The following is a 19,021-nucleotide window of genomic DNA, read 5'->3' as shown; positions in this document are numbered from 1 at the left end:
TGATTATTAAAAATATGTATATAGTGTTACTCAAACAGGTTTTTGTACACCAGTGTTCACAATGGCATTATTCAAAATGGTAAAAGATAGAAACCACCCATCAATAGATGAATGGATGAACAAGATATTGTACATAAATGCAGTGAGTGAGCTATTGGCCTTAAAAAGGAAGGAGCTCCTGACACATGGATGAACCTTGTAAACATTATGCTAAATACGACAGTCACAAAGGGACAAATATCACCCGATTTCACTTATGTATAAGAAGTCCCTAGAGTAGTGAGATTCATAGAACAGAAAGCAGAATGATGGTTGTCGGGCTGGCGGAGGAGTTAGTGTCTACTGGGGACAGAGTTTCCATTTGGGAAGATGAAAAAGTCCTGCACATGGATGGTTGCCCAAAAATGGGAATACACTGAATGCCACTGAACTGTACACTTAAAAATGGTTAAGATACTACATTTAATGTATATTTACCACAATAAGACTCTTTATAACCAAGATATCCCACTCGGAATGGTGAACAAAAGCTGAACCTTGGAATCAGAAATGTTTCAGCCATTTTTCACCCCATAGTGAGAAAACTGACGGGGAATATTTTAGCAATTTATTTTTACTTATTTATATTTTTCTTAAATTTATTGGGGTGACAATGGTTAGTAAAATTACATAGGTTTCAAGTGTATATTTTTATAACACATCATCTATATATCACATTGTGTGCTCACCACCCAGAGTCAATTCTCCTTCCATCACCATATATTAGACCCCCTTTACCCTCATCTACCAACCCCCTCCTCCCTTACCCTCTGGTAACCACTAAATTGTTGTCTGTGTCTATGAGTGTTTGTTTCTTTGTTTGTCTTGTTCCTTTGTTGCTTTCAGTTTTATATTCTACATATGAGTGAAATCATATGGTTCTCGACTTTTTGTGTCTGACTTACTTCACTTACAATAATAATCTCAAGACCCATCCATGTTGTCACCAATGGGAGTATTTCATCTTTTCTTATTGCCGAGTAGTATTTTATTGTGTGTATATACCACATCTCCTTTATCCATTCGTCTATCAAAAGACACTTTGGTTGTTTCCATGTCTTGGCCACTGTAAATAATGCTGCAGTGAACATCAGGGTACATATATCTTTACAGATAAATGTTTTCAGATTTTTTGTGTAGATACCCAGGAGAGAGAGAGCTAGGTTATATGGTAATTCTATTCTTAATTTTTTGAGGAGCCTCCATACTGTTTTCCATAATGGCTGTGCTACATTCCCACCGGTAGTATATGAGAGTTCTTTTTTCTCCTCAGCCTCTCCAACAATTGTTATTATTTGTCTTGTTGATGATAGCCATTATTACAGGTGTGAGGGGATGATATCTCATTGTGGTTTTGATTTGTATTTCCCTAGTAGCTGGTGACGTTGAGCATTTTTTTAAAAGATTTTTTTTTTTTTTAGTGGGGAAGGGGAACAGGACTTTATTGGGGAACAGTGTGTACTTCCAGGCCTTTTTTTCCAAGTCAAATTGTTGTCCTTTCAGTCTTAGTTGTGGAGGGTGCCGTTCAGATCCAGGTCCAGTTGCCGTTTCTAGTTGCAGGGGGCACAGCCCACCATCCCTTGTAGGAGTCGAACCGGCAACCTTGTGGTTGAGAGGACGCATTCCAACCAACTGAGCCATCCGGGAGCTCAGCGGCAGCTCAGCTCAAGGTGCCGTGTTCAATTTTAGTTGCAGGGGGCAGAGCCCACTATCCCTTGCTGGACTCGAGGAGTTGAACCTGCAGCCTTGTGGTTGAGAGCCCACTGGCCCATGTGGGAATCGAACCAGCAGCCTTCGGAGTTAGGAGCATGTAGCTCTAACAGCATGAGCCACCAGGCCGGCCCCAAGCATTTTTTCATATATCTGTTTGGCCTTTTGTATGTCTTGTTGGAAAAAGTGTCTGTTCAGGTCCTCTGCTCAGTTATTTTGTTTTGTTTGTTTCTTTTAAACCTTTTATTTATTTTAAGTGTATTTTTCCGGGACCCATCAGCTCCAAGTCAAGTAGTTGTTTCAATCTGGTTGTGGAGAGCACAGCTAACACTGGGCCATGCGGGGATCGAAATGGCAACCCTGGTGTTATGAGCACCACGCACTAACCAACTGAGCTAACCAGCAGCTGCCCTCTCTGCCCATTTTTTAATTGGATTGTTTGTCTTTTTATTGTTGAGTATTACGAGTTTTTTATATATTCTGGATATTAACCTCTTATCAGAAGCATTGTTTGCAAATATCTTCACCCATTCTGTTGGTTGCCTCTTTGTTCTGTTGGTGGTTTCTTTTGCCAACGCTTTTTAGTTTGATATAGTTCCATTCATTTATTTTAGCTTTTAATTCCCTTGCTTTTGAGGTCAAATTTATAAAATCCCCTTTTGAACCCAAGGTCCATAAGTTTAGTACCTATGCTTCTTCTATGCACTTTTTTGTTTCAGGTCTTATGTTTAGGTCTTTGATCCATTTTGAGTTAATTTTGGTACATGGTGACAGAAAGCAGTCTAGTTTCCTTCTTTTGCATGTGGCTTTCCAATTCTGCCAGCACCATTTATTGAAGAGGCTGTCTTTTCCCCATTATATGTTTTTGGCTCCTATGTCAAAAATCATCTGCCCATATTTATGAGGGTTTATTTCTGGGTTCTCAGTTCTATTCCGTTGGTCTGTGTGTCTGTTTTTCTGACAATACCATCCCGTTTTGATTATTGTCGCTTTGTAGTACGTGCTGAAGTCAGAGTGTGATACCTCCAGCCTTGTTCTTTTTCTTAGGATTGCTTGGCTATTCAGGGTTTTTTGTGATTCCATATAAATCTGATGATTTTTTGTTATATTTCTTTTTTAAAATGCCATTGGGATTTTGATGGGGATTGCATTATATCTGTATATTGCTTTGGGTAATATGGCCATTTTAACTATATTGATTCTTCCAATCCCTGAACATGAAATGTCTTTCCTTTGTTTTGTGCCTTCTTCAATTTCTTTTAAAAATGTCTTATAGTTTTCAGTGTATAGGCCCTTCACATCCTTTGTTAAGTTTATTCCTAGGTATTTTATTATTTTTGTTGCAATTACAAAAGGAATTGGTTTTATTTCCTTTTCTGAGATTTCATTGTAAGTATATAGGAATGCAATGGTCTTTTGTACGTTGATTTTGTAGCCAGCAACTTTACTGTATTCGTTGATTGTTTCTAATAGCTTTTTGGTGGAGGCTTTAGGGTTTTCTATGTAAAGAATTATGTCATCTGCAAAAAGTGACAATTTAACTTCTTCATTCCCAATTTGGATGCTTTTTCTTTCTTTCTCTTGCCTGGTTGCTCTGGCTGGGACTTCCCATACTATGTTGGATAACAGTGGTGATGGGGGCAGCCCTGTCGTATTCCTGAACATAGAGCAAAATGCTTCAGTTTTTCACCATTAATGATGATATTAGCAGAGGGCTTGTCATATATGGCCTTTATTAAGTTAAGGTATTTTCCTTCCATACCCATTTTATTAAGTGTTTTAATCATAAATCGATGTTGTATCTTGTCAAATGCTTTTTCTGCATCTATTGATGTAATCATATGATTTTTATCTTTTATTTTGTTTATGTGATGTATCACATTGATCGATTTGCATATGTTGAACCATCCTTGTGCCCCGGGGATGAACCCCACTTCATCGTGATGTATAATCTTTTTAATGTATTGTTGTATTCAATTTGCTAGAATTTTGTTTAGGATTTTTGCATCTGCATTCATCAAAGAGATTGGTCTGTAATTTGTGTGTGTGTTATTCTTACCAGGTTTTGGTATCAGGGTAATGTTGGACTCATAAAATGAGTTAGGGAGTATTGTCTCTTCTTCAGTTTTTTGGAAGAGTTTAAGGAGAACAGGTGTTAGATCCTCTTTGAGTGTTTGGTAGTATTTACTAGTGAAGCCATCTGGTCCTGGACTTTTGCTTTTGGGAAGGTTTTGGATGACTGATTCAATTTCCTTACTGTTGATCAGTCTATTTAGATTTTCCAGTTCTTTGTGATTCAGTCTAGAGAGGCTCTATGTTTCTAAGAACTTGTCCATTTTTTCTAAGTTACTGAATTTGGTGGCATATAGTCCTTCATAGTATTCTTGGATGATCCTTTGTATTTCTGTGGTATCCATGATAATTTCTCCTCTTTCATTTCTGATTTTGTTTATTTGTGTCTTTTTCTTTTTATCTTAGTGAGTCTAGCCAAGGCTTTCTCAATTTTAATAATCTTTTCAAAAAACCAGCTCTTTGTTGCATTAATTTTTTTTATTGTCTTTTTGTTCTCTATTTCATTTAGTTCTGCTCTAATTTTTATTATTTCCTTCCTTTTGCTGACTTGGGGTTTCATTTGTTGTTCTTCTTTCTAATTCTTTAAGGAGAAATATTAGGTTGTTCATTTGGGATTTTTCTTATTTCTTGAGCTAGGCCTGTAATGATATAAATTTCCTTATTACTGCTTTTGCTGCATCCCAATTATTTTGATAGGATGTATTTTCAGTCTCATTTGTTTTTGTTTTTTTATCTCTCCTTTTGTTTCTTCTTTGACTCAGTCATTCTTTAATAGCATGGTGTTTAATCTCCACATATTTGTGTTTTTTCCTGCCTTCTTTTTTCAGTTGATATCCAATTTCAAAGCCTTGGGATCAGAGAATATGCTTGGTATGATTTCATTCTTCTTTAATTTGCTGAGGCTAGTTTTATGTTCCAACGTATTGTCTATCCTTGAGAATGTTCCATGTACACTAGAAAAGAATGCATAGTCTGGTGTTCTAGGATGAAGTGTTCTATAAATGTCAATTATGTCCATTTGGTCTAATGTGTCATTTAAGACTGATATTTCCTCACTGATTTTCTGTTTGGATGACCTGCTCATAGGTATCAATGACGTATTTAGTTCCCCTACTATAATTGTGTTTTGGTCAACTTCTCCCTTTAGTTCCATTAGTAGTTGCTTTGTATATTTTGGTGCTCCTTGATTGGGGGCATATATATTGGTAATTGTTACGTCTTCTTGTTGTATTGTCCCCTGTATCATTATGAAATGTCCATTTTTTTTCCTTACTTTTTTTTATTGGGGAATGTTGGGGAACACCGTGTTTCTCCAGGACCCAGCAGCTCCAAGTCGTCCTTCAATCTAGTTGTGGAGGGCGCAGCTCAGCTCCAAGTCCAGTCGCCATTTTCAATCTTAGTTTCAGGGGGCACAGCCCACCATCCCATGCGGGAATTGAACTGGCAACCTTATTGTTGAGAGCTGGTGGTCTAATCAACTGAGCCATCTGGCCGCCCTGCCCACAGCTTAGCGGTGGGGTGGCTCGTTGTCTTCAATCTAGTTATGGAGGGCGCAGCTCTCGGGCCCATGTGGGAATCGAACTGGCAACCCTGTTGCTAAGAGCTCACTCTCTAACCAACTGAGCCATCAGGAGGCCCAAAATGTCCATCTTTGTCTCTTGTTACCTTGTTTATCCTGAAGTCTGTTTCATCTGATGAAAGTATGGCAACATCCACTTTTCTCTGGGTACCATTTGCTTGGAGTATCTATTCCACCCTTTAACTTTAAATCTGTATTTGTCCTTGTAGCTGAGATGTGTCTCTTGGAGACAACATATGGATGGGTTTTGATTTTTGATCCAGTCTGCTACTCTGTGCCTTTTTATTGGTGAGTTCAGTCCATTTACATTTAGGGTGATTATTGATATATGAGGATTTCCTATCATTCTGTCTTTGTTTTCTTGTAGCTCAGTGTCTCCATTGTTTCTTTGCCTTTTTGTTGCTGTCTGTTATTCTAGTATGGTAGTATTCTATGATATTTCCCTGTTTCTTCTTTTTTTGTTATATGTCTCAGTTCTGGATTTTTTTTTGAGTGGTTACCGTTAAGCTTATGTAAAAGAAAATTTCATGTATACAGTAGTCCTTTTTCTTCAGCATTGTTTTAGCAATGTTTATAGCTCTGCCTGCCTTGGAGGAGAACGCTCCATTTGGGGCTTCTCTTCTGAAAGGGTCTCTTGCACGTGACGCAGGGACGCCCTCAACAGAGATGTCCGTGCTGGAAGGCCTGGCCCTACTTGGGCTTCTGACCCATCAGGGTTACTCAGAGACCTGGTCCCCTTCATGCCACGTTTGTTGAAAATCAACCATGTGCAACCATGTGAATAGTGAAACTGTTCTTGCCATTTGTCAGCCTGTCTTCTAGTTGCGAAAAGAAGATAACAAACAGCCTAAAAGTTAACACTGTGAGGCCAGATTATGGAACCGGCTAAGTGCTTAAGGAATCGACATAGAGTGAACATGATGGCTTGTTTGTCGGTGGTCCGAGACCAGACACCCGGGTTGCCCATGAATGTCTGGTGTCATGTTGCCTTTCCCTCTTGTACACAAATATTAAAGTAACTTAACCCTGGAAGAGCAGGGTGGGGGTGGAGGGGCCATCAGATCCTGCGTGGGTTTGCACTGGTGACCAAGCAGGTCTCGGGTGGCATGGACCTTCCACGCTGGCGGTCAGCCCCTAGAAATGGTGTTAAAGCTGCAGAACCACAGGTGGCAGCCTCAGAAGAAGGCTCAGCCACAGCGTTTGCACACGGATGGAGCAGGCACGTTTAGATTTTGTTCCTTCACATTAGTGGAATTTCTGCAAATATCTGCAACTTCTACTCTCAGGCTAAAAAAACAAAACTAGATTTATTTGCCTGACTGTTCAAATAAAAAAACGATGTTTTGTGGTTAATTCAGTTAATTAGCTCAACTTCTATAATTTCTACAAATAGCTATTCACAAGCAAGGAGTAAACCAATTTCTAAGTACTTCTAGCCACTTGAGATTGAGGGACATTGCTTGGGCTGGGTTTGAGGTTATTCCTTGAGCTAAGAATTAGAATTTTTAATTGTCTCTTGTCTGTAATTAGTCACAGGCATTCGTAAGGGTGAACCATTGGTCCCTCACCTTTTTGTTTTGGGAGGTTTGATTATAATGCCAAATTTTCCACGAATACTTATTAAAAGTCTGAAGGGAAAGAAGGTAAACATAAAGGGAATCGCTTTGGAAGTCTGTCAGAAGGGACACTAAGGACTAGGCATCTCATAGGATACATTTGTTTCTGTTGCACCTGGGAGATACTTTCACATCTGTTATTATATTTGAAAGACTCTTTGGCTAAAAACCTCTGCTTGGTTAGGATGTCGAATCTGTTTCATTTTGTATTTGAATTCTTTTTTAGCCTTATTTCTTACCCACTTGGAGTAATTGGTTTTGCTTTAATTTGCAGAAGTCGCCCCTTGTGGATATCCCTGTGTTGCAGTTTTGCTATGCTTTCGTCCAAAGGTAATACAGCCCCCTCCAAACCATTTCTCAAGTACAGGTGCTGTTACAATGATTATAAACAATCACTCTGATCATATTTCTTGACTACTGGAGAGTCCTAGTTCAGAAGGTATCTTAGTGGTGTCCTGATTCTTTCCTGAGGCGTGGGAATGCCCCGATGATCTTACTTTTCCTTCTCCAGAGATCTAACATGATATTTAAATATCCATGTGCTGTAAGTTGAACACTTTATGTCAGCAAAGCTTTATGTGAAGACTGATAAACTTTTAAAGAAACAGTTTGCATGAAATTGATACCCCCTACCCCCCAGGAAAGTGTTTAAGACTTCTTTTAGAAAAAGGAGGAATGATTATTTTTGGTTCTGTACTTCATGCTTTCCCACGTGTTCTGCTGGGTGGCCTCTGCTTGGGTTTACTGAGCTTACACTCCGTCTTCAGTAGTCGCGGAGTGTACTGAATTGGATTCCCCAGGCATTTCTCCACAGGTGGAAAGGAAGCTGTACGGGGGCTTCATTCAGATCTTACAGTGGCACATCCCACGTGCAGCTTCCAGATCACGCCACTGTGAGGGGCGTTCTCTGCTGCAGCAGCGAGAATAAAGAGGGTATAGACCCTTCGCAAGGAAGCCCTGCTGTCCTCACGTATCTATCAGGAGGTGCACAAGGTGCAGGCTCCTTGATTAACGGTTCACAGTCCATAGTTATTCCTACTCACCGCACCTTGAAGGCTCAGGAAGGTAAATCAAGGCTCATAGTCCCAGTCCCTGGGTCTGGGGTTCAGTTCAGACCAGCCACGGACCGTTCACTGTGAGCATCACTGTACTCCTTTCCTCCTAGAGTGAGATGTGCTGGTCACATCTCTTGAGAGCTGACATGATGGTAACATTAGCCAGTGTCTGTTACAGTGGCCTAAGTGACCTCTGAGCTTTCACAGCAGCTACAGGTTAGACTTTTAATTATCCTTTTGCAGAGGAGGCACTCCCAAGGTCACTCAGGAGTAAGTCAGGACCAGGATTTGAACCTACGGCCCTCTGGCTATGGGTGAGCTGCAGCACGCTGTGCTGTGTGGCCCCGCTTTACGGCCACAATCCTAACTCCTCCTCACTCCCCAGAGGCTTGACCTAAGGGCTGCTGAAGGTCAGCTTCCTGGCGGGAGACCCCTGGACCTATCGATTAATGACCTTCGGATGGGTGGTCATGTTACCAGCAATGTGGGAGAAGCCGAATGTTCCGTCTAGACAGGCCCAAGCGATCGAAGACGTCCTCTAGCTTAAGGCTTTCACTTTGTAGAGGAAACTAGGAGCACCTGACCTGTCAGCGTCAGGATGTCAGGTCTCCAAACTCCAAGTTCTTGACAGAATACCAAAATTCAGCTTGGGTACATTACCATTGACAAGAGAATAAGCAGAGCAGTCAGATATGCCATCTTCCTTCTGCTTTCCAACTGTCTGGATCTAAAATGTGCTTGTAAATAAATGTTTTGACTTGTTTATGGTTGGGTACTTTTTCCTGTGTCTTGTGAAAGCAGGCTCCCGGTAACAGCCTTGCAAGAGAACTTTCCTTCACTGCTGGGCGTGTTAAAGGAGTCGGTGCAGCTGAATCTAGCCCCGCCCGGGTACTTTCTGCTTCTCAGGTACCATCACAACTTTCACAGTGTCCTATTTTTCTACTGGAACAAATTTTATTTCTGTAGCATTCTCAGTCTGAAGCTGATTTTCTCTCAACAGCATGCTGAATGACTTTGTAACAAGGACCCCCAGCCTAGAGAGCAAGAAGGATCAAAAAGACCTGCAGGTTCGTACGTGAGGGAGTTCAGCAGAGTCACTGCTCCAGGGGTGCCGTCCATCTTTAGAGGATATCATAGCAAATAAACACCGGGCGGAATCGGGGCTTCAATTTGCATTTGTTCTCAGCCCTCACTTCCTGTGTTACCATTTTTAGAGGGCTCGATCATTTCCTGGTGGAGGTTCCTGTGTTCAGCTTGAGTGTCTGCTGAGGAATCTGCCAGCTGCGATCTCCTTCCCCCTGTACGCAGGTGTATGCAAAGCTGACCCTTAACACGTTGCGTAGGCGGGGTTTAAATCCCTCGTGAAGATTATCGTGATCCGTACGCAACGTGTTAAGCATAATTGGGATAATCCTACATACGTATTTCTTCCCTTAAATGCTTTCTCCCCCCCCCCATTAAAGCAATATATACTCATAGGAAATTTCAAAAATACTGAAAATTCAAAGTATAACTTACCCAGAGCAGAAAGAAAATCTTCTCCTTCGAGCAGAATGCCAACTATAAATAGAAGTGATGATAGAGTTTTAAAAAAATCACTATTTTGCAGGCATCACAATCATTGATTGAAGGGTTTTTTGAGTCAAAGGCTCCAGTTTAAGCTGGGGTGTATACGTTTTCTGGCTTTCGCTCCCAGGCATTTGTGGAGGGTCTGTCCAGGTCCAGTTCTGAGGCACTGGAGTTCTGTGTAAGGCACAGCAAAGCATAATTAGAAAACTCAGGTGGCTCCTGTGGCCTCAGCTTGCAGAGAAGAAAGCATCATGTTCGTGCAGGCGCTGCAGCCCAGTGCTTGGGGAGCGCTTGCTGAACCGCCCCTGGCGAGTCTGTGAGCTGCAGCCGGCCAGCCCCCGCCCCTTCAGAGCTTTGGCCTCAGGCGCTTCCTCAGCGGGTGTAGCTGGTGTGCCTCACGCACCGCTGCTCCTTTTGGTCAGCGTCTAGGTGGGCCCCTGCTTCTATCCCATGATGCCCCAGCCACCCCAGCACCAACTCCTTCCTGCTGTTTCGAGGCACCCTGTGCTTCTCCGTCCACTCTCGGCACATGAGATGGGAGCTCCTCTGAGCTCTCAGCCCCTTCCCTTGACCTGCCCTCTTGGCACCGTCCACACACACACCTCTGCCCAGGCTTCCCGGAGGTATAATTCCCTCAGGTGCACCCTCCTGCAGCCCGGCCAGCAGCCATGCTCGTGCTTCACGTCTGACACCGCTGTGGGCTGATCGTGCACATCAGGAACGGACGGCCCTTTAGCTGGTGACACTTGGCTGACACTGGCCTGAGAAACCTGCTAAGTGTTCCCATCTCTTTATCCCAGATATTTGAGCAGGTTCTGACTGACTGTATTCCTGATACGTCTGACTCCTCTCTTCACCCCCGCCAAGTCAATTTAACGTATTTAATTTTGCTCCTTCTTATATTATGGAAAGGTGCATTTCTAGTAAGAACCCATGAGCCTAAAGATTAAACCAGAAAGCTGATCTGCTCGATGCAGTGTGCAGCCGTGACTTCCTGTATCTGTTTTTCCCACATTGGCCAACGTACTCGTCACTGGCCACGTGGCTATTGAGCAACTGGCTCATGAATTAATGAGTGTGAAATACACATCGATTTCAGACAGCACACAAGACCAGACAGCACACAAGAAAAGAAAGCAAAATTTCGTTAATTTCTACATTGATTACATGTTGATGATATTTGGATACGTTAGGTTCAGCATTACCTACCTGTTTCCTTCTACTACCTTTTAACGTGGCTCCGAGAAAAGTTCGTATTACCCATGCGGCCCTCAGTGTGGCTGGCGTTGCATTTCTATTGGATGGTGCTGTTTTAGGCACTTACGATGCTTTTCCTTAACTAACTTCCTTTCCTCTTTCTCCTGATTCCTCTCAGGAAGTCACTCAAAAACTCCTAGAAGCTGTGGGGAACATTGCAGGTTCCTCCTTGGAGCAAACCAGCTGGCTAAGCAGAAACCTGGAAGTGAAAGCCCAGCCTCAGATCTCTCTGGAAGAATCTGATGCTGAGGAAGATTTGTACGGTAGGTGTAGAAGGATCAGAAAATAACGCCTGCTGCCACTTGGCAGGTCTCGTTTTCCCGTAAAAGTAAACTTGTTTTTCCTTCTTACATTGTAAGTCATATGTATATTAACAATAGGATTCCTCTGATTGTGTCCCAAGTGATGTGCGGCCATGTTAGTCCCTCACTGAGCCTAGATGGGGTCCAAGAAAGTAACTTCCTGAGATAATTTGCGTGGAGTCAGTGATAGAAATCTATGTGAGATAAATCTAGGAGAACGTATGCTTTTCTTTTGTGGAACTGTGGCAGGAAACCTTACTAAGCCTATAAACTGTTGTCAGGCAGTTCATGTTGTGTATTTCATTTCTGGCCAACACATCCTTGCCTCTCAATGACCTATGTGTTTCGCATTGCCCGGGAGGCGCACCCAGCCTCATTGCTGCTTACAGCTTCCTAGGAACACGTTTGGGAGGCTTGCAGAGGAGACTCCTCTGTCTGCTCAGAGGACCAGCCAGATGCTCTTGAAGAGTCTGAATTAAGTGCAGTAGGGTAGATCGTCAGTTCCCAGCTCCCTGAAGATCACCAGACAGGTCTGTCAGCCATGCACATCTCCGGCCGTTAGGACTACTGCAGTGAGAGAGAATGCTGGCAGAGCCATAGCCGGCTCTCAAGGGCAACGTGGGGAGCGTTCCTCTGGGCTGAGGGCCTTGGCTGAGCGTTTGTAGCAGATCTTTCAAACTGGAGAACTGGTTAGGATTGGGCAGAGTTAATAACAAAATATCTTTGCATTGGTGGGCACAGCAGGAGCTGAGGGTCCAGAGTGGGTCCTGATGAGAATGTTGCTCGTTTTGATACGTAAACTATTTTAGCTGGTGTTTAGCTTTTCTTTCTGGATGAAGCATGTGTGGGAGCAGGTAACTGTTTGCTAGTTCTCAGTACTATTTCACACAGGAACAAGAAAGCATGCCTAGTCCCAATACTGTTTACCACCGCATGAGAAAGTTGGTTTCGCTTTATTAACACGGGACAAAAAAATACATTTACGCTCTCAGCACAGCACCCGCCACAAACTAAATGATCAGAAACTGTTCTGTGGTTATTTCACTACCTCTACCGTTATCGTTAGCAATAGTTATGTCAGTAGCAGCAAAGCTGAATTTGTGATTTTTAATAGGCAGGGAAGAACTGTCGAGAAGTCAGGGCTCCTCTCTCTTGCAAGTAACAGAAATCCATTTTAGACAGACAGAAACAACAGAGAACTTTTTGGCTCGTGTAAGTAAAAAGCCTGGGTGTCAATATCTGGTTTTAGGCATTGCAGGCACCAGGTGCCCTGATGAGGTTTCTCAGGTCTCATGCAGATTCTGGTTGGTTCCTTGTGGGCCGTGGGGCTGATCTGAAGGAGGGGAGGGAGGGCTGGTGCCATGGAGCCATGAGAAATGGGCTCCCACCTGGAAAGGGCCTCTATTCCCAGAAGCAGGAACGATGGTGTGCTGGGCCAACTGCTCCCACCGCCCATGACTTCCGCCGTATTTGCATGATAGCTAGTTTTGTGGTTTGCACAAAAGAAATAATTATACTTTATAACGAAGACACTAGAACTAGTATACTATCATTGGCTAAGGGAAACCAATAATTATGCTTTCTCAGACTGTGCTTATGGTTTTAGTTGTGGTTCTAGAAAAAGAGCTCTTGTATCAACCTGGCAAATTTGCCTTCAGTTACTTGTCACATAATACTGATTAACAGATTAATGTGCTTCCCTGCCACCAAGTGCAGCTGTGCCGACTGTATCGAGTGTTATTGGGCCTGGCTTTTGTGCAATAATTAAATTTAACATCAAGACTATACTGTAATTACCCGATTTTTTTCAGAAATTACAGCATTCTAAAGCTTGAGGTGGCTTTTGAGCTTCTCAATAAGACTTAATTAGCAAATTGTAGAGTGCCAAAGAACCTGAGTGTTGGATCGCAGTTTTGTTTCAGCTTTGAATAAAGTATGCGTATTGGCCGTGTAAAGCTTGATAATGAGGCTTCAAAGTGGTGTGTTTTCCTCCACTTCACGTTGTTTTTGTTTTTGTTTGTTTGTTTTTAATTGGGGGATGTTGGGGAACAGGGTGTTTCTTCAGGGCCCATCAGCTCCAAGTCAAGTCGTTCTCCTTCAGTCTAGTTGTGGAGGGCGCAGCTCAGCTCCAAGTCCAGTTGCCATTTTCAATCTTTAGTTGCAGGGGGAACAGTCCACCATCCCATGTGGGAATTGAACCAGCAACCTTGTTGTTGAGAGCTCGCCCTCTAACCAACTGAGCCATCCAGCCGCCCCTCTGGAAGCTCAGCAGCAGTTCTTGGTCTTCAATCTAGTTGTGGAGGGAGCAGCTCACTGGCCCATGTGGGAATTGAACCAGTAACCCTGCTGCCAAGAGCTCGCACTCTAACCAACTGAGCCATCCAGCCGCCCCCACTTCAAATTATTTTGCATGCACTAGGTGTGCAGGTTCTCTAGTGTAAATGTGTATCTGGTACGTGCCACACACAGGGTTCTGATATTAGCATCACAGCCACAAATGACATGAACAGGGTCTTTGTTCTTGTGGGGCATGGAAGACGGTAATCAAAACTAAACTAACAAAGGTATCTTTCCAACTCTTTTGAAAATCTAAAATTATTTCTAATAAAAGGTTTTTTTAAGGGCCAAAGAAAGAAGAAGTAAATTGCCGAGGGAATTTCAGGTGGCTCTTAGTACTGTGAGGAAATAAGAGTCATGTTATAAATAGTGACTGGGAGTGGGGCCAGGGCCACTTTACATGTTACAGAACGTGTCCCCAAGAAAGATACGAGGGCAGGCGTGCAAAGACCTGGGAAGGCACTGCCCAGAGAGGATGGCAAGTCCTTGACGTGGGAGTGGGCTTAGCCCAAGGAACCTGAAGACCGGCACGGCAGCAGCTTAAACACTGGTCGAAGAGGCCAGGGAGAGAGTGCGGGCTGAAGGGTGTCGGGGTTGACAAAGCACGGTTACGAGTTGCATTTCATCCGTCTTGCTGCGGGAAGCCGGTCAACTATTTAGAGCAGTGACAATATCTTAGTCAGTCTTCAGAACACATCACTTCAGCTGCCGTGAGCATTGTTCTGTACTGAATGCCAGCAGAAACTGGAAGTGCAGTTAAAAGGGCTGCACAGTGGTTTGGGCAAGAGAGCATGTCAGCTTGGAGGCAAGGGCAGTGGGGAAGGTGGACCGATTTACATGTGGAGTCATCAGAGCGTGCTGATGTGATGGATTGATGTGGTGGGGGAAAACGGGCAGGCAGGATGACAGGTTTTTGGCTTCAGCAATTTATTGAGGTGGAACAGACTGAAGCAAGAACACTTTGGACAGTGAATTTGAGCTTGGTTTCACATGATTAAATTTGAGATGTCTGCAAAAGAAAGGAGCCAGAAAAGACGATTAAGCATTCACTGGGGTAGGAGAAAACCCGAGAACATAGAGCCCTGCAAACTATGAGAAGAGAGTGTTTCAAGAAGGAGGGAGGAGGAACACAGTGGAAGGCTGCTGAGAAGTAGAGTAACGTAAGGACAGCGACCCGCTGTCCTGAGGTGACAGTGTGGAAGTCACGGGGGAGGGCTGTCGGATAAACACCCGATTGGAGTAAGTGGAGAAGCGGGTTGGAGATAAGGAAGAGGAGAGCGTGAGTGTAGGTGACTCTGAAGCTTCCTGGTCCACAGGGCAGTAAACCAAGTAGAACTAAGGACCAAGGAATGTCTTCCATTGTTTTGGGTTTACGTTTCAATTGGAGGATGTCAAAGCCTACTTCTGTGGTGATGAGAAAGGATAATTAGAGAGCAAAGTCCTTGACGACTATAGGTCTAGAATTAATACACCAATGGAATTATTGTTCTTTGACAGGCATTGGGGTGTGTCAACTGAATTAGGAGACGAGGGAGAGAACACATGTCAATGTTCTAGGTTGATAACTCATAGTGGCCAAACCGAGGGAGTTCCCATTTGACTGTATTACTTTTCTCAGTGAACTGTAGGTTATCAGGTGGGAAGGGAGGGGTAAGGGGTATTGTGGGAAAGCCAGCGTACCATCGAGGAACATTTGGTGGGATTAGCTAGTAGCATCGGGTCCTGTTGAGATTCACAGTCATGAAATAAAGTGGGATCAGTTTCTAGTGGTTTGGTTTTCTCCAGAACATTTAGCTACACAAAACTGCGTAGGCGGGTCATGGAGTTTAGCCAGCATTGCATTTCTCTAGGTGAGAACTTCAGAAGGAGAAACAAGAGTTAAGGATGTTTACAAGGTCAACGATAGAACACAGGATGTCGCTGGGGAGGCAGAGAAGTGGAGAGTGAAGGAGTTGATGGGTGATTAAGGGTAGCCTCCAGGGACTGGAGGCCTGTGCGAGGATTCAGGAAATTGTTGGAGTGGGATTGCAGGCATAAGTGAACAGCAGAGATACGATGTGGTCCATGAGGACGCTGGAAGCAGAGATTGTGGAAATGAATGAGGCCAAGGGTATGCTGGTGACAGTGGGGGGCTGAGCTGGACCAAAGTGAAAGATCATTGGGAGAGAAAAGGTCAAGGGGCTCAGAGACCAGGATGTCGGATGGATCATCCAAGGGGATGTGGAAGTTCCAGGAGTGATGACGAGAATAGAAACGGGAAAAAGATTGAGAGTCAGTGCTAATTTATTTGATCAAAATTTCCAGATTATTAGTTGCTGGTATTGAGCATGTTGACAGAGAAGACCACCTAAATTACATTTAGGTACATAATCAGTGTGAAAGGTGGGGTCTCATGACGCACATTCACGAGGGCAGTAAATGGTGACCCACCCATCATGATTAAAACACAAACGTCTCTTTTTTTGGCAGATGCTGCTGCTGCTGCTTCAACAATGGTGTCTGCGTCTGCCCCCTCCGTGTACAGTGTGCAAGCGCTGTCTCTCCTGGCAGAGGTAAATACACACCCAGCTTGTCACTCCTTACAGAAGCGATTGCCATTATCGACTGTCCAAAAATAACTCTCCAGAAAAATCCACCAAAAGAGCGGTTTATTCTGGAAAAGAAAAAGAACCCCCAGTAATGTGTGAATGCACACTTCCGACTGGCGCTCCAGCCGTCCACACACATGCAAAAAGCCCCGATTCCAAGATGGCTTTTCTATTTATTAGCATCCCTCCCCCAGAAGTTACCGCAACGTTTAACAGGAAGTCAGGGCTAGAGGGTTAAGAAGGGGCCCAGCTCCACCCACAGTCCTCCTAGCTCTGTGGTTAAGCATCCCAAGATGCCCGTTCACTTTCATCACCATCCTGAGTCTCTGGGGAGGCGTGCCTGCTCAGGTGCCCGTGAGTGGGGCTGCACATCCCCGGGAGCTCCAGGTCAGCCTCGGCCTCAAGTTGTCCTGCTCGGCTCCATATGCCTTGAGGACTGTATGTCTTACTGCCGCTTGCTTTAGAAGATTTCTGTTTTCTTGTGATCCTGTTCTTGTAGGTACTGGCATCTCTCCTGGACATGGTTTATCGAAGTGATGAGAAGGAGAAAGCGATCCCATTGATCTCCCGTTTGCTTTATTACGTGTTTCCTTACTTACGCAATCACAGGTAATGATGTCCTCTGCGCTGTATCCCACCCGTACGTGGGGAAAGAGGTTATGGGCAATGCATCCTGTGGCTTTCCTTGGGCAGTCTCTGACCTTGACCCTTTCCTCCTCCCACCCCCCATTTAGCGCCTACAACGCTCCCAGCTTCCGGGCCGGCGCTCAGCTGCTGAGCTCTCTGAGCGGTTATGCCTACACGAAACGCGCCTGGAAGAAAGAAGTCCTGGAGTTATTCTTGGACCCTGCTTTCTTTCAGATGGACACTTCGTGTGTGCAGTAAGAAGTGCTGTCCTGATAAAATGGGCCCTGAACCTTGAAGTGAAAAAGTGTTTTGTCTTAATTAATTCTCATAACAGAAATGGGAGCAGAGTTAACATCAACCCAAGTCATAGGACATCACTGTCACAAGCTCGCATGTGAACTGTGTATTCATAGGAAAGGAATTAAGTCTTTCAAAAATATAAAAGCGACTTTTTTTATCAAAAGAATTTCAATTAAGAGAGTGTATTATTCCTAAAGAACTTAATACAGGGTTCCAGCAGTTCTGGGTGTAGCACTACTTTACCTTGTGATCACAGAATGCGTGACTACCGTTAAGATGACAGAGCCTGCTGGTGACACTGCAGTGTCCGTATCCCACTTCTCAGCTTACACTTCACACGTTCTTACTGAGACCTTACAGCTGGCTGGGCACTGCGCTGGCAGCCGAGATCCATTGAGACACTGCTGTGGGGTGAACTTTCTGTGCTTTTTTTCTTGGAGGTCAACAAGACCACCCAGTAGCTCTCCCCCGGCTCAGCAGAATGTGTCTTTAGCAAGGCAGGGATAGTGGGAAGGGACTTGTCATGTTTTTTGTGTGGCCTGAAAGTTTGCCCTGCCACTACCAGTGTCCTGTGGCTTTCACCCTATAATTCTGCTGCCCTTTTGGGGGAGCCCACTTGAAAAGTCATGCTATTCGTCTTCACTGCCCCCCACTTCCTTCCATCAACACAAATGTATGTACATCATCCTGGGTAAAGGTATTTGAAGGCAACCCTGGAAAAGCCAAAGTACCGTGATAATTTATGTTTTCTTTTACCATAAGCTGGGAATTATTTATTATTCCCTATGTTACTCATTCCGTTATTCACTCCCTGTGTTACGGTTGTAAATGAAAAGCTTTTGCTTAGCTTTCCTGCATATGAAACTATTTATTCCTTTCACTATCTTCTTTTCAGAAAGTAGTTTTTAATAGATCCTAAAGGGCCTATTCTGTTCTTGATGCTTTTAATCAAACTGTCATCCTGTGCATCTGTAATTAATTTTGCTTTTTTTCATATCCAGTTGGAAGTCCATTATTGACCATCTTCTGACTCATGAGAAAACAATGTTTAAAGATTTAATGAGTAAGTTCTGTGTTACTTGCACATAAGTCACACATTAAGGGACCAATGCCATCATAATCAGCTTTGACCACAGATTTCAGAACCCCACTCGAGCCTTTATGGTGCCATCTAAGCCACAAACTGTAATGTGACATGCATGGTACGTCAGGACTAAATGAATGAGCCTTTCCACTTCCAATCTATTGACAAGAATGCCTTAATAGCCGATTCTAGAGCTTTATAGGGGAGAAATACTTTTGAAAGGTATGGTAAGTTTACCATAATACGTTAGGAGTACTTTTCTGTACCTCATACCCTCTTCTAATACCCTGTCATTAAGTATAAAAAGAAACAAGTAGGGGTGGCCGGTTAGCTCAGATGGCTGGAGCGCGGTGCTAGTAGCACCAAGGTTGCCAGTTTGATCCCCACATGGGCCACTGTGAACTGCGCCCTCCTTAACAACAACAACAAAAAAAGTATTTTTACAAATAAATATGCAAATAAGAACCACATGCCCTTACTTAATCAAGATCATGGTTTTTCCCCAGGGAACATTAGAATTACACTAGCATGAATTTCCTATCACTTATCTCTAATTGTAGTTTTCTCACTAAATGGAATTTATTTCCTGTATTTATTCTAGACATGCAGAGCAGTTCTTTAAAACTGTTCTCAAGTTTTGAACAGAAAGCCATGCTGCTCAAGCGCCAGGCTTTTGCTGTCTTCAGTGGCGAACTGGACCAATACCACCTGTACCTTCCCGTGATACAAGGTAAGAAGGCCAGCCCTCCCTTACCCCCAGCCCAGCCCCCGCCAGCCAGACCCACGAGTGGCTCAGATAGGCTGGCTGCTCCAGTGGCCCACAGCGTGTTTTCGCAGAATGGTCAAGGGTTAAAATGAATGTTCAGCAAGGGATATCATAGCAGT

General features: G+C 43.7%; 1 protein-coding gene across 6 annotated transcripts in view; it reads left to right on the top strand.

Moving 5' to 3' along the window:
- Window positions 1–19,021, top strand: part of DOP1B (DOP1 leucine zipper like protein B) — a 100,057-nt gene that overhangs the window by 66,776 nt on the left and 14,260 nt on the right. For 5 of the 6 annotated variants that reach the window (XM_088794671.1, XM_088794674.1, XM_088794672.1 and 2 more), the window contains 9 exons: window positions 7,292–7,347; window positions 8,871–8,978; window positions 9,073–9,139; window positions 11,017–11,161; window positions 16,007–16,089; window positions 16,625–16,734; window positions 16,860–17,006; window positions 18,054–18,115; window positions 18,738–18,866. In XM_088794671.1, coding sequence (XP_088650797.1) covers window positions 7,292–7,347; window positions 8,871–8,978; window positions 9,073–9,139; window positions 11,017–11,161; window positions 16,007–16,089; window positions 16,625–16,734; window positions 16,860–17,006; window positions 18,054–18,115; window positions 18,738–18,866 — 907 coding nt within the window. The remainder of the gene's footprint in view (window positions 1–7,291; window positions 7,348–8,870; window positions 8,979–9,072; window positions 9,140–11,016; window positions 11,162–16,006; window positions 16,090–16,624; window positions 16,735–16,859; window positions 17,007–18,053; window positions 18,116–18,737; window positions 18,867–19,021) is intronic. The other variant, XM_088794675.1, reaches the window with a different exon arrangement.

Source organism: Rhinolophus sinicus, chromosome 17, assembly GCF_057876585.1.
Source record: "Rhinolophus sinicus isolate RSI-liver-muscle chromosome 17, RSI-T2T, whole genome shotgun sequence".
Taxonomy (NCBI): Eukaryota; Metazoa; Chordata; class Mammalia; order Chiroptera; family Rhinolophidae; genus Rhinolophus; species Rhinolophus sinicus.
Note: the sequence above shows the minus strand (reverse complement) of the source record. Positions and strands in the feature narration are given on the sequence as shown.